The 14,786-nt window shown below is 29.2% G+C and overlaps 1 protein-coding gene across 2 annotated transcripts in view; it reads left to right on the top strand.

The window, feature by feature from the left end:
• The first annotated feature begins 6,797 nt into the window (after nt 1-6,797).
• LOC149877269 (NACHT, LRR and PYD domains-containing protein 9-like) overlaps nt 6,798-14,786 on the top strand; it is a 47,740-nt gene continuing 39,751 nt past the window's right edge. For both annotated transcript variants that reach the window (XR_016448023.1, XM_090074178.1), the window contains exons 1-2: nt 6,798-7,136; nt 10,770-12,092. Coding sequence is in view for 1 of the 2 variants with exons in the window: in XM_090074178.1 (XP_089930304.1) it covers nt 7,067-7,136; nt 10,770-12,092 (1,393 nt within the window). In the remaining variant the exon portion in view is untranslated. The remainder of the gene's footprint in view (nt 7,137-10,769; nt 12,093-14,786) is intronic.

The following is a 14,786-nucleotide window of genomic DNA, read 5'->3' as shown; positions in this document are numbered from 1 at the left end:
TTTTTAACAAAAATTACAGATAAAATATGAGAAACTTGTGTTTCTTTAGGAGTATTAACTTTTGGAATTTATAATACTTATTCTAACCACTGTGAGAATAAGTATTATAAATTCCGATAGTTAATATTTGCTGATTTTCAATAAGTCTTTCATTGTTAACAAAAAAAAAAACAACAACCATCTGAACTGCTTTTCCGGAACAAAACCTAATGCCATTTTTGGTGATGTAATCTGTATAATAATTTAGCATCTGCACTTGGTTTTTTGCTATTTTATAGAACAGTAACGAACAAAGTACAATTTTCTATATCAGTCATTTGAAATAAATTGAATTTATAAAGAAGTTACATATTTAGTTAAACAAAACGATAAGATTCCACAAACAAAAGCGTGATAACTCGCACACCCCAAGATTCTTTGTTTTAATCAAATAAGGTATTGCGCAGAAATGCCATTCCGCTAAATATGAAGTTTACGTATGAATATAACTTTGTCACACCAAAAGCCGTGCTGTTTTTAAGACAAAAGAGATCTTTTAAATTGAACTTCAGAAATTTCCTAATATTTTAATAGACTAAGACAGAACTTGGTCGCTATTCATTATTATCCGTAAAAAGGAACAAATAAACTCCGAAGCAAAGTTTTTCATTTTAGCGTTCTTCTTTCATTCTTTTAAACTTTTCTTTTTTAAAATTTGTTAAAAATAAAATTTAAAAATCAATTTCAATGCGAAATTCCTTGGTGGATAATTATTTGATTCAGAAAGAATTGCTCGATTTCTGATTTTTACACTCACTTTACGAAATTCGATATTATTTGATTAAACTGCGTGTCAGCAATGACCATTTGCATGTAGTAAAGAACCTATGACCATTTTAAGAACAATTATCAACTGAGTTTTATCAAACTGTAGGAGTACATATTCACTTTAAACATTTTAAACTGAATGTCCAGTAATTAAAAAAACATCGCGACGATCTTGTCGTCTCGTCTCGATATTTTCATTTTCACCACCGCAGTGTTTATTCAAGCAAAATATTATTGAATTCTATGCCGCCACTTTTCAGCATTACGGGTGAAGCATTTCTTATTTACTGTCGTTAAAGTTTCACAGCTCAGTAAAGTTTCCACGTTAAAATTTTGCTACGTAGTGTATTTTTATAGCTGAAATTTTACTGTTATTGTTATTATTTTACTGACTTTTTTATTTACAGTTAGTGGCGCTTATTTTTCATCCGTTAGTCAATGGGTTTGCAGAGAGAATGAATAAATTAAGAAAGCAATCACAAAATCTTAAGTAAAAATGTTAAAAGTTGGGTGTCAGTTTTAGATAGGACTTTGTTTGCTCTAAAAACGCATGGAACAACATTTCGTTGTTCAGATGGTACTTTTAAGAAATCTTAAAAGAGATGATAGGAAAGCTGCAAAAATTGTAGCTAGGTCTCATGGCTGGATCCGTTCGAGATTCTGGATGTTTAATCAAATTAAGCATGCTTATTAAGGAATAGTAAAAGGAAGGAGATTTTACAAAAGAAATAATCTCTACATCATCTTAAACCATTTGTTAAAAATGAAAGTAATTCAATATTGTGTGAATTAACGTTAGAACGTGGTATTCAAGATGAATTTCATTGTCACCTCAACCTAATGAAATATCCGTTCAAATATTTTGTTAGAAAGTTGCTGAAAAACAAGGGCCTAAAATCTTGTTATGCCTAATCTTACAGATTGAAAAAAAAAGAAAGATGGTACCATTGAAAATCCACGTATAAAAATCTGATGGATATTGTGTTTTTCCAGCAATTTTATGTTTTTGCTGACAGATTCTGAATGTCACCCTGTATGTGTTTGCGGTCTAGTTGTGAAACACAAATCAAAACCTTGCTCTAGTCTCTTATCAGGATATTTAGTTGATAACATGAAAAGGTATCACAATAAAATTGGAATGACTATAGATAAATATGGGCTACTGATGTAGATATTCTTGGAACTGCAAATCTTATTGGAATTGAAACAGCTCTGTGGTCATTTACAGGACAGAAACTTACATCGCTCAAATATTCAGTATCTACTAAACTCCACTAACTAACATCTTAGAGTATTCCTTTATAAAATAAAAAAAAAAGTTCTTTTGTCACTAAACTTTTAAGTGAGAAAAGCTTATACTAATCGAGAATGTTGTTTGTTCCACTTGCTTTTCATGTTGCTATATGAGTATATTCAACCCTAGTGTAAGTATATGTGAAACCATTCGTCATATAAAAGCGTCAATAACTTATGGCTTTCAGTTATTTGGTGAGCTTGTTTAATATGTTTTTCTAAAGGTAAAATTTTCTAATGCTAAGATATTGCTTAACTTTACATAAAAATTTTAATCTAAATATGACCTGGAAATTAGCCTATCATTTAATATATGCATTGTGAAATAAAACTTTCGTAGGAAGATAAATTGAAATAGTCTCAATTTAATAAATCAAGTAATTCTTGTTTTCTTCTCTTTCAAAATCTTTAAATAAGTGCCTCCTTAGACTACATTCTTTTCACCTACAAACATTAAGGTGGAACACCCTCTTTAAAAATTAAAAAAAACTCTTTCTTTGAATTTTGTTATTTTGAATATTGAAGTAAAAAGTCCTTATTATACTTTTACTATTATGTGCTTTGAAAATAAAAAAAAAGACAATTATTGTGATTAATTTAGTTTCTTACTCCTTAGCAACTCCATTGCAACTCCGTAGAAACCTTTTTTTAAGTGAAACTTTTTCTTTTCAATTTTTTTTAAACGTGATTTTTTAGACTTTCAAGTTTTAATGTTTTATTTACGAAAACGTAAATATCTTCATTTTAAATAGAGCTTTTGTCTTTTCACAGTATGATTATTGATATATCTATGAGGGCTGGGACTAGATTTATAAAAAATAAATAATAAATTAGTTAAAATCTAGTTTATCAAACCAACTCAGGCAATAAATCAAAATCTGTAAGTTTAATGCTGCCATTTTTGATTTACCCAACATTTGAAAAGCATTTTACTTTGTGTCCTTGAGCAACTCTCTTGGGACCATATACCAAAATAGGGTTGCTTTAGTGCAAACTTCATCCAGACATACATGTTTTAGCAAAGGTAAGATTTTAAACAAACTATGCTGACTCAGCATCAAAAAATGCAAATTTCATTTTTCTTTTAAAAAGTTTTAATAGAATTTCCAGGTATAAAAAGTTGATAACAAGCTTTGAACCAATACACAGGTCAACAACAACAAAAAAATTTACTGGTATCCAAAATATTTTAATGAATTTGGGGTATTTTTGGGGTGCTGATTCTGAATATGCTATCAGTTTTGCCAGATTGGCTCAAGTTTTTGATATTTTTGGTATCTTATTTATAGCACTTGTTGGTAAATGCGACGCATCATCTCATTAATTTCTTGGGATTAGTACTTGAACTGAGCAGTTCTCAATATAGTTTTTTGTTAATTAGTGTTCTAAAAGTTTGTTCAAAGCTTGATTTTTGCACTAACTTTATGTTGTTGTCTGTTTTCCAGTGAAAAGCATGAACTCATCAAGAAGAAGTTGTCTTATCGATCCAGACTCATTCTGTTACATTTGTGGTGAATATACAGTGCAAAAACATAGAAGAAACATAACAGACTTCATAAAAAAAGTGTATTTGGCCTATTTTGGGGTTATGCTTGGGGACCAAGACAGGTCTTGGGCACCACACATAGTGTGCAAAGCATGTATCGAATTATTACGAAAATGGAGCAAAGGACAAAGAAAAAGCTTCAAATTTGGTGTTCCAATGGTGTGCAGAGAGCAAAAAAATCTTCATGATGACTGTTATTTCTGTGCAGTGCAAGTGGAAGGATTCAATAATCATAAGAAACAAAAATGGGAGTATCCTAACATGGAATCTGCAAGAAGGCCTGTCCCTCATTGTGAAAATGTGCCTGTACCTGTGTTTACCATGTGACCTGAACTTCCCCCACCTGATGATGATGAAATCCAGGGTATGGAGCTAAGCATTAGTTCTGGAAGTGAACCAGAATATGAAGGAAGTTTCAGAACACCTACGCAATTTACCCAAGGAGAGCTCAACGATCTAATAAGAGACCTCAACCTCTCAAAAAGTGCATCTGAACTTTTAGCTTCAAGGCTAAGTGAAAAAAATTGTCTGACGCCTGGAACTAAAATTACATCTTACAGGACCAGAGAAGAAGCACTTTTTCAATTTTTCTGTGAAGATGACCTACTTGTATATTGTAAATATATTCTTGGCCTGATACTGCAAATGGGTTTACAAGTATATCGTCCTGAAGACTGGAGGCTTTTCATAGATAGTTCTAAAAGGAGTTTGAAATGTGTTTTGTTGAACAATGGCAATCAGTGTGCATTTCTTCCAGTAGCTCACTCAACTAAAATTGCAGAACAATACAAAAATATCAAAATGGTCTTGGAGAAACTGTGCTACCATGAACATTCGTGGCTGATATGTGTTGATTTAAAAATGGTCAACTTTTTACTTGGACAGCAAAGTGGATACACAAAGTATCCTTGCTTCATCTGCATGGGGGATAGTCGAGCAAAACATCAGCACTGGGAGAAACTGATTTGGCCTCCAAGGGACACCTTGACAGTAGGAGCATCAAACATAGTGAACGAATCTTTGGTGGACAGGGAAAAAATCATTCTACCACCACTTCACATAAAGTTAGGATTAGTGAAGCAGTTCGTAAAGGCATTAGACAAAGATGGTAATTGCTTCATGTACATCTGCAGATCTTTCCCTGGTCTTAATAGCGAAAAATTGAAGGCAGGAATGTTTGATGGTCCTCAAATTCGGAAACTCATTAAAGATTCAAATTTTCCTAAGGAAATGAATGAAATTGAAGCTGCTGCATGGTGTAGTTTTGTGTTGGTAGTGAAGAACTTCTTGGGAAATAAAAAGTCAGAGAATTATGAAGAACTGGTACGAAACATGCTATTGAGATTTAGAAATCTGGGTGTACACATAAGCATTAAATTGCATTATCTTCACAGTCACTTGGACAGATTTCCAGAAAACCTTGGAGATTTTAGCGAAGAACAAGGGGAGAGATTTCATTTGGATATTATGGTGATGGAGGAAAGGTACCAAGGCAGATGGGACAGACATATGATGGCTGATTACTGCTGGAATCTACAGCGTGACTGCCCGAATAGCTCACATAGAAGAAAATCATATAAAAAGCGCTTTTCCAGCGATTAAATGTCTCCTATCTTTCATGTCTTGTTCATTTTCGAAGATTACTTTCTAAAACTAGTTAAAATAAACTAAAGTCAACATTTACTTTGTTAAATTTATTGTATTCATGACAATATCAATAAAGTTAATGCGCGTGTAGCAAATTACGTCTTTTTTTTTTCACATTTTACGAAAAATCTCAAAAACTTGAGCCAATCTGGCAAAACTGATGACGTATTCAGAATCAGCACCCCAAAGTTACCCTAAATTCGTTGAAATATCTTTGGCCCCAAAAATGCTGTTGACCTGTGATATAGATTAAAAGTTAGATTTAATGAGAGTGTATCACCTTGAGAATTTCGGTTTACTTGACAACAGTGAAACAGTAACAAGTGCAGCAAAGTTTTAATGTTAAAATCTTATTGCGCAGTATAATTTTTAAGAATTAAAAATTAACATAACACCGGTTTTTCAAAACTTTAACAAGAGTATTAAAATCATGTAAAAAAAGCTGCGTCATATACATATACATAATATACATATACATATACATCATATACATATACATAATACAGTATATGAGGAAAGAAGTAAATAACGTTGATGACACTGAGTATTAAAGATGATATTTAACAAACTGCTGGAATTTTAAAAGTGTTTTTTTACACTAATAAGATGTACATAAAACCCAGATTGAAATACTCTGGTGGCAAGTAGTTTTCGACTATCTTGAATGGCTATATCTTTGTTCCAATTATTTTCTTATTATTCAGGAAGCTATGGTTTTGCAATATCAATGAGTAACAATTAGTAATTGTAAAAATATCTGTTTGATTCCTTTTTAACACTATAGATATTATGCATGGCAAAAGCAGCAACTGTTCAGCAAAAAGAAAAAAACGTTTTAACACTAATGGAAGTTTGTCTTTTTGGATGTTCTTGCGTTGTTTTTCAAAGTTTTTTCAGTTTGTAATTTTACTGCAAGTTTGAAGTAAGGCATGATAGAAGAATTACAACAGCAAATCACACTTGGAAGTCTACACCTTCTTAGGAATGCTTTGGGATTAAAAATGGATAACTTGTGATTTATTATTATTTACATGACAACCATCGCGTAGATCAAAAAACCTTTCATTATTTCAAAGTGAAATATTGATAGATCTTACATCCTTCTAAATGATACTGCTCATAATTTAAAATGCATTAGATGAAATTGGATCATTATAAAAGTTTAAATGTTTGAAAGATAGATTTCTATCTGATAATGGGCGACTTGCAGTGTGAAAATTTTGACCCAAGTGTATCAAAAAGTATATTGAGTGACACCTTAAACTTTGTATTTGACTTTTTATAGTTATTGTAAACATATTGTCCAAATTCTAAATTTAAACAAAACTTTCAACTTTAAGAGGAAAGTTTTTTAAATGTAGAAGACAGAAAATGTCTCATATTTTGAAACATGAGGGTGTTTAGAGCAAGTTTTATGTCGTTCTTTCCAATATAGTGAAGGTTTGGTGACATAAAATTGCATCCAAGGTTTTTCTTTTTTTGTTAATAAATGTTTTCTTATTTAGACATCAAATTGATACATTAGTAGCACTTTCACAAGATCTGGTGAGCAATATTTAGTAAAGTTAGTTTTCAGTTACTAATTGCTGTGACAAGATGGATGAAAGAGTGAAAAAGTTGCTAACTAATCTAGCATCAGAGTAGAAGAAATTTGCTTATGCCACAGGTTTTGGGTACTTTGTTGTAGACTATATTGATTTTGGCAATAAAAGTAATGAATTGAAATTAGAGTCATTTCTAAAAAAGCTCATTAAAAACAATTCATCAAGTTACATGGCTTTAATCGAAAAATCTTTGGCAGATATTGGGAAATTAGATATTCTAAATGAATTAAAGCTGTTGAGTAAGTAATTTTTTTTTTGAATTTTGGAAGGCACATACATACATACATACATACATACATACATACATACATACATACATACATACATACATACATACATACATACATACATACATACATACATACATACATACATACATACATACATACATACATACATACATACATACATACATACATACATACATACATACATACATACATACATACATACATACATATATATATATATATATATATATATATATATATATATATATATATATATATCTATGTATGTATATATATATTTATATATATATATATATATATATATATACATATATTTAAAAATGTATGTATGTGTGTATATATATATGTATAATTATACATATATGTATAATTTATTTCATACATCATATATTTTACATATTATATTTATATAAACTAATTTAGAAAGTTATATGAAACTATGTTATCCTCATAACATTTTGTAGAAACTTTACCACATTCCAGTCATCTTTAGAAAAAGGAGAGTAATTCCTAGCATAAGTAAGATATTTTTTAATTATCAAAGGCATAAAGTTTTGCTTCTTCAATGGTTTTCTCCACTTAAATTTGAGTTTGTACCTTCAGTTTTTTAAGGATCCAAGTGAGATGTTTATGCATTGGTTCTTTAAAACGGTTCTCAGTTATCTTACTGACATCCTACAACTTGGATTTTTAAAGATTTTAGCGTTTTTTTTAATTGAGATAATACTTTCTTTGAATTTGTCTTTTTTCAATCACAGCACTTCTTTCTCTGTACTTTCCATTCGGTCCCTTTTTCCATTTGAATTTAGTTTAAGCTATTCAACTAGCCAAGGAGATGTTTATAATTTTGGTACTCCAATGGGTATAATCTGTTTCTGTCGCAGAAGAGCATCTATTTTAGCCTAGTTAGGTGGGGAAATATAACCTACTCTTCCCATTACATTGTAATTCGATTTTTTAAGTTGGGGAGGTAGCCTACAATAATGTAATTATCTAAATTGAGGTCTTTTTTTTATCAAAATTTACATCTAAAACAAAAAACAAAATGACAGGAAGTTAAATTATATTGTTTCAGATGGAAAGATAGTCTACAACAAAGTATATCTAAGTACATAATTTGAGTTATTACAGATAAAATTAACTGGAGGTATTTCATTTTACATTTATAAAATTTTCTAATCCAAATTAAAAGATTATTTAAAGCTAAACATTTTTTAACAATATCCTTTATCGAAAACGAAAAATAAGTGCCAGCAAGGTAGATAACTCGTAAATAACAAAAAGTAAACAGCCATACCTACTATCTACCTAGTAAATACCAACCAAATGAATTCAAAATAGCTCTCAAAATCTGGAAATTTTTTTTAAGCCAAATAGTATGAGAAAGTGCTGTGTATGCAACAATTCTTTTTGAATAATTTTTAAGCCAACTGGAGTCTCATCTGCCAACATATCCAAAGTTTTGAAATGCTCTAATCTTTTCTTAACATCTAATTCAATCTCAAGAAATAGAAATTTGATATTTTAATTCCTACAAGTTCCTCAGTTATTTTATAAAAAAATTAAGGATAAGTTTTACAAATTCAGTATTATCGATAATAGCATTAAAAACTTGATAGAGATTTGATTGCTGTTATTTTTATTCAATTAAAAAGCAGTTTTCAAATCATTATTATCATAAGGTTCATCATAACACAGTATATGTAAGAATTGCTAATTTGTTGTCTTTGTTATATAGCAACAACTTTAGGATACTCTCATTTGAACAGTGCAACTTGTTTATTGCCATAGCTCCATTAGTCACTGTTCCGAAATTTTAACCGTGATTACTTAAATTAGGTATAAAATTTTTTAATGCGTTTTAATTTTGCCTATAGCTTTCATCGAAAGTACATTTTGAACCAATTTAACTGTTGAACACTTTAGCTGTAATGGCGATTAACTGAACTGATTTTTAAAATCAGTGCATTCAATCTATGTTTCGGATGATAAAATGCAACAATATATCTGCAAATGGGGCTAAAATATCTTAAAAACGGCCTAAAAGCAAATTAAGCAAATACATAAAAAGCATTTGCTAAACTTGAAACAGGCAGTTTTGCAGTAATTTTTAATTTCTCCGACTAACTTTTTTTTTTTTAATTACAGCGCCTCCTTTTTTTTTTCCGTAGTTAAAAGTTAAATATCTTTTAAACTTTACTACCTTTTATGGGCATATTTTTAGAAGTAAAGGCCTTGTTGTACCTTCCAGTCTGCTAATAATTTTTATGATTTTTTGGCTGGTAAAAAGAAGCAGCTTTTGCAATATATAACTGGTTCTTGATGTCTATTTTTATAAGAATAAAATTGACACAAAGGGTTAAAACAGATAAAATTTGTACAATGTTTTTAAAGATGAAAGTGTCAGAAACTAATGACTGCTCATCAAAACATATATATGCATATACATGCATATGTATATATGTTTATGCTTGTATAAATATGTATAGGGATTTAAGCATTAACTTTTCGCTCAAGCGAAAAGTTAAACTAGATGTATTAAATAACTGAACCCGAAATAAATTTTTTTTCAAAAGAAAAGGCAATTGCCTTTTCTTTTGAAAAAAAATTATTTAGGGTTTAATTATTTAATACATCTTGTTCAATGGTATAACTGTTGTGTAGATAAGGTTTAAAGTTATTCTTAGTTAACAAGACACTTGGTGAATTATTTTAAGAATTAAATTTAATAAGGTTCTTTTTGGTTTCTATACAAAGATTTTTTTTTCTTGGTTTTCCCAGAAAGATTTTGTAAAGTCAACTGGTGTCCATTTTACTTATAAATTTGAGCTGTAAAATGGCACCACAGTTACCATTTTACAGCTCAATGTGATACATCAAAAGAAAAGTAATTGATGTAAAAAATCAAAGAACTTTTCTCAAACTTAAAATTGACAGTTGTTCCCTAAAAAGATGGGTATAGACTTTTTCAAAGGTATATTCTCAACTAATGGATCGAATAGACTTGGTGTTGCTATATCATTTTTTTTTTTTAGCATAAGTGAAGCTCTGTAACTTAAAATTCCAAATACTATAATATCAAAAACGAATCATCTTCACCTCTAAATTTATGTTTTTATAATAATATATTATTATATTCTAAAAGTAATTAGGCTTGATTAAACAATATTTACAACCATTTAGCTTACAGAATATTTCTTTTTAACCTTTTTAGTTATGTACATTAAATGTTTTGGCAATTGTGCAAATATTTGATAATGACTTAATTTAATCAGTTAAAAACAACATGTTATTCAAAGTTATTTTATTACATACTACATATTGTATAACATAGTTCTATATATTATAATTTTGATTTGATTGAACAAAATGGACTTCCAAATTTTTTTTTTTTTCAACATTAAAAAAATATCAATAGTCATCAAATCAGCGAAATTCTTATACTTCCTAAGCATACCAAATACTAAAGATTATGTACCATTTCTTCACCCTTTTGGATTTTTTTCATGAAACTTTTGTGTTTGTATTTTTTAATTTATTTATTAATCTACTTTTTAATTAAATCTTCTGTTTATATGTCTTTTTGTTTGATTAGTGTTAAATATTAATTCTACTTTTTAGAAGCAAGTGATATGCTCAAATCTTACTATATGAGTTATTATGGTCACACACAGAGGTTTGGGCAGGTGAACACTGACCTTCTCATGAGTAATGTTGAGTTTGCTTATGTTAATGTGGAGGATATGTTAGCTTACACAGCTTGTGAAAAGTTTGATGAATGGGAATACTTTGTTAAAAAGCTTAATGATAGTAGATATACAATAGTAGCATTTGAAGAAATGTGTATAGTACAACCAAAATTGCTTTTGCTTTCTGGTATTGCAGGTATTGGAAAAACATGTTTTCTTCAAAAGTGTATTTTTTGTTGGGCAAAAGGTTCACTTTGGAAAAACGTTGATTTTGTTTTGTATTTCACGTTCAAAAAGTTTAACGAACTTAGTCATGTTTTAAATCCACAAGAGGTTATTAACAAGTTTTACAAAAATATTCTGAAGGAACTAGATATAATGGGTTCTCAAAAGACTGTTTTGTTTGTAATAGATGGTTTGGACGAATTTGTTCACTTGGAAGAACTTTATAAGTGCATATCTGGAGATTCTAGTAACCTTCCAATTATGTCTACATTAATAGATGTTTTCAGTGGAAGAAACATTAAGTGTGTTTTTGGAGGAAGAGTTGAATCTGTAATGAAATATCAGAGTTTATTTAAAAGGCATAATGATATTTTACACATACAGATCATGGGCTTCAGTAACCTTACAATAAAACTAAGTTTTGAAAGAAGTCTGTTGTGTAAAAATTTGAGAAGTGACTTAGCAGAATTAATCACAAGTTCTCCTGCAGCCAAGGCCTTGTTGTCTGTTCCTTTTTATACAAAGGCTGTCTGCTCAACACTCTCTTTATGTTTTGGTAGTTCTTTAAAAACCATGACCGAAATAAAAACATTAATCTTTTTACACTTAGTTCAACATATCAACAAAACAGCTGAGCCGTTATACCTAGTTATGCAGGAAAACAAGCAGCATATTTTAAATGTGTGTAATGTTGCGTTCAATATGGTAAATGAAGGAAGGGTGAAGGTTTTCGAAGATGAACTAGCCACAGTTCTTGATAATAATGGCTTTGAACCAATAGGTCTAATTGTAAAGTCTAACCTTACTAATGAATATCAGTTTGTTCATCTCTTTTTAATGACTTTCTGTGCTTCTGTTCATTTTTATTTTTACAAAAGACCTCAAGATGTATTACAACACAAACAGTTGCGCAGTTGTTTACCTGTTGCATATGGATTACGTTATGGTGATGGGAAAAAGGTTGTCAGTTTAATTACTCAATTACAAAAACCTATCCATACAGAGAATTATGGACTGAAGGATATTTGTGGTAAGCAAAACTTAATTTTACATTTAAATTCATGTTTTTCCAAAAGACTTTTAAATAATTGAGATGAAGCTAACTGAAGTTTCTATGAAGAATAAAGAGTAGATCATTATTTTGTAGCAATAAGTCAAAATGTTGATTCTCAATATAGAGCATCAACAACTTATTAAAACAATTAAGAAGTTGAAACATCTCGGAATTTAAACCATTCGTAATTCAAACATCAAATAGCCATCTTTATTTGTGTAATCAGTTCCGTTTTCAAGAATGGTAATATTTTTTCTCAGTAATGAAAATAAAATAAACATTTTAAAACTATTTAGTCATTTGTCAGTTAGAGCTAATATCAAAATGAAATATCACAATAGCCTTTTCTATTTACCTTGTTTTTTTACTAAATATTCATGAAGCTTAAACCTTAAGAGTTATATATACCATTGTTTTATAAGATTTTCGATATAAAGTTTTAGTTTTTGTCTTTACACTCGCCATCATATCTTAGAAAAGTGCTTTTGGTACTTATTTGATGCAAAACCCTTAATTTCTTCATACATTCAAGTTAAACCACTTGTTTCTTTCAAAATTAAATTGTAGAATTTGAAGGAGCGCTGTTAATGTAATAGGGACTGATTAGCTGAATTTGGAACAAAATTAGCTTTGCTCTGCTCATGCCACTCCACTTTCTTCATTCTGCTTAGTGACATATGGAGATCTTAACTAGAAAATCATTTGTACTTAAAGCAAATTTCTCATTCTAAAGAAAAATTAAATTGTTTTTAACATCTTTACCTTTAAATTTATTGTAAAATCCCTTTATAAACCAAGTTTTGTCGTCCATAAAGAAGGATTGATTTACTTGAAACAGCATTTTGTTCAACTGTCTTTCTTAATATCTTTCTTTTCACTATCCAGACAGCGTTTTTGTATTTTTTGTTTATGGTATGAAGAAAAACCACTTGATTGAAGCACTTTGTTATTTCAATCAATATTTAGACACTATATAGAATCCAAATAATGATTGAAATAAATTTTTTTTTTTTTTTTCATGAGTTTTTTATTGCAAAGTTATCATTTTTATATGGATCCCATTGATAAAGATTGATTCATGATACGAAATAAAGTATCATTGACATTTCTTGATCTATGGAATGCTATTATGGAATGAGATGAGTCAATCAAGTTCAAGCTATTAATTGCATGTATTTGTATATGCATACTGCAAATAAATGCAACATTACAAATTATTAAAATAAACTGCATCACATTCAAGTATCAGGCTATCAGTAATATACATTGTGTAGAAGCATTTAATGAAAATTTAAAAAAATAACTTGAAACTAAAATGTAAGATTTTACAGAAACAATGAATTTCCTAAAATATGACAATTTAGATGATGATATTTAAAATTAATAGCTTCAACAAATCAAAAACCATGGATATAATTAAAGTAGCTGCTTGTATCAACTTGACTTTCCAGTTCATGTCACACCCAAGTAAAAGTAAGTAATACACAAGACAGTACTGAAAACAGATAAGAAAATCTATACAGTTCCACTTTTGTAAAAAACTGTTTGAAAATCAACACTGCATTTACATATGACAATATGCAGCTAGTATACAGCATGACATACATCAATATTAAAACTCAACTAAACTTTATTACTTCGTGAAGCTCGTGGCATCTTGTTTTAACTATAATGTTTTTACAGTCACAAAATAGTTTGCTAAAAGTATATGCTATCATGTTCTTGTGATAATGTTTTTATCCTATAATAAGTTGAAGAATAATACCATTTTTTGTTTGTTTCATTATTAAATTTTGCTTCATGTTTAATCATGCCATATAGTTTTTTTCTATTTTATTACGTATATTTAAAAAGTCCGTCTATTAAGTGTAGCTAATTTTAAAAAAAAAGTCAAGAGTAGCAATTAAAATTATTTTGATTGCAAAGCTAAATCATAGGTTCAATATATTTAAATAAGTATTTTCAGAAATTTTCTTACATAATTTAATAAGTGCTTTAAATATATTTTCTGTTCACTATTCAAAAAAATGATTTTCTAACCAACCTTTCTGACCCAGTGAAAACCTCTGGTGGGGTGATATATACCTAGAGCATTAAAAAAATCATTTCCCCCAAAATCAGGCATTGGCGTCCGAGAAAGAAAAATGCATTTCAAGATTCAGCATAAAATACGTATTTAGACCCTTTTTCAAATCAATTAATTTGTCATTTTTGAAAATATATTTTAATTTACAAAATATAGTTTTAAATCAAATTTCAATTTAAAGCGTTAATATTTCCACAATAACAAAAAATTACTAAGAAAACAAATGAAATGTTTTTTTACAAAGTGATATTGTTCTAAGAGTGCATTAAAGCTAGTCTTTTTTTTATTCTAAAAGGATCATAATTTTGCTTTGCTCAATCTTAGTCATAATTGTCAATTAGAATGCGAAACGTTTTTTTTTCGTTTGCATTGCATATTGCCAATTAATTATGCACAGCAACACCCTAAAACTTTTTGCCACTAGTTTTATGAGTATTTGACCGTTTCAATTCGTTTAGCAGAAAATTCTGAGAAAAAGCTTGTCTAATTTTTCAAAAACTTTTCATCTGTTTCTTGTCAGTAAAAGTTTCTTGTATTTAATTACTTAAAAGTAAAGTTCTCAAAGATCAAAAATGTAAAATTTG

Source organism: Hydra viridissima, unplaced genomic scaffold, assembly GCF_058129835.1.
Source record: "Hydra viridissima isolate aposymbiotic clone 2 unplaced genomic scaffold, HvirCarnegie_v1 scaffold_16, whole genome shotgun sequence".
NCBI classification, from domain to species: Eukaryota; Metazoa; Cnidaria; class Hydrozoa; order Anthoathecata; family Hydridae; genus Hydra; species Hydra viridissima.
The sequence above is the reverse complement of the archived record's forward strand: the minus strand, read 5'-3'. Positions and strand labels throughout refer to the sequence as shown.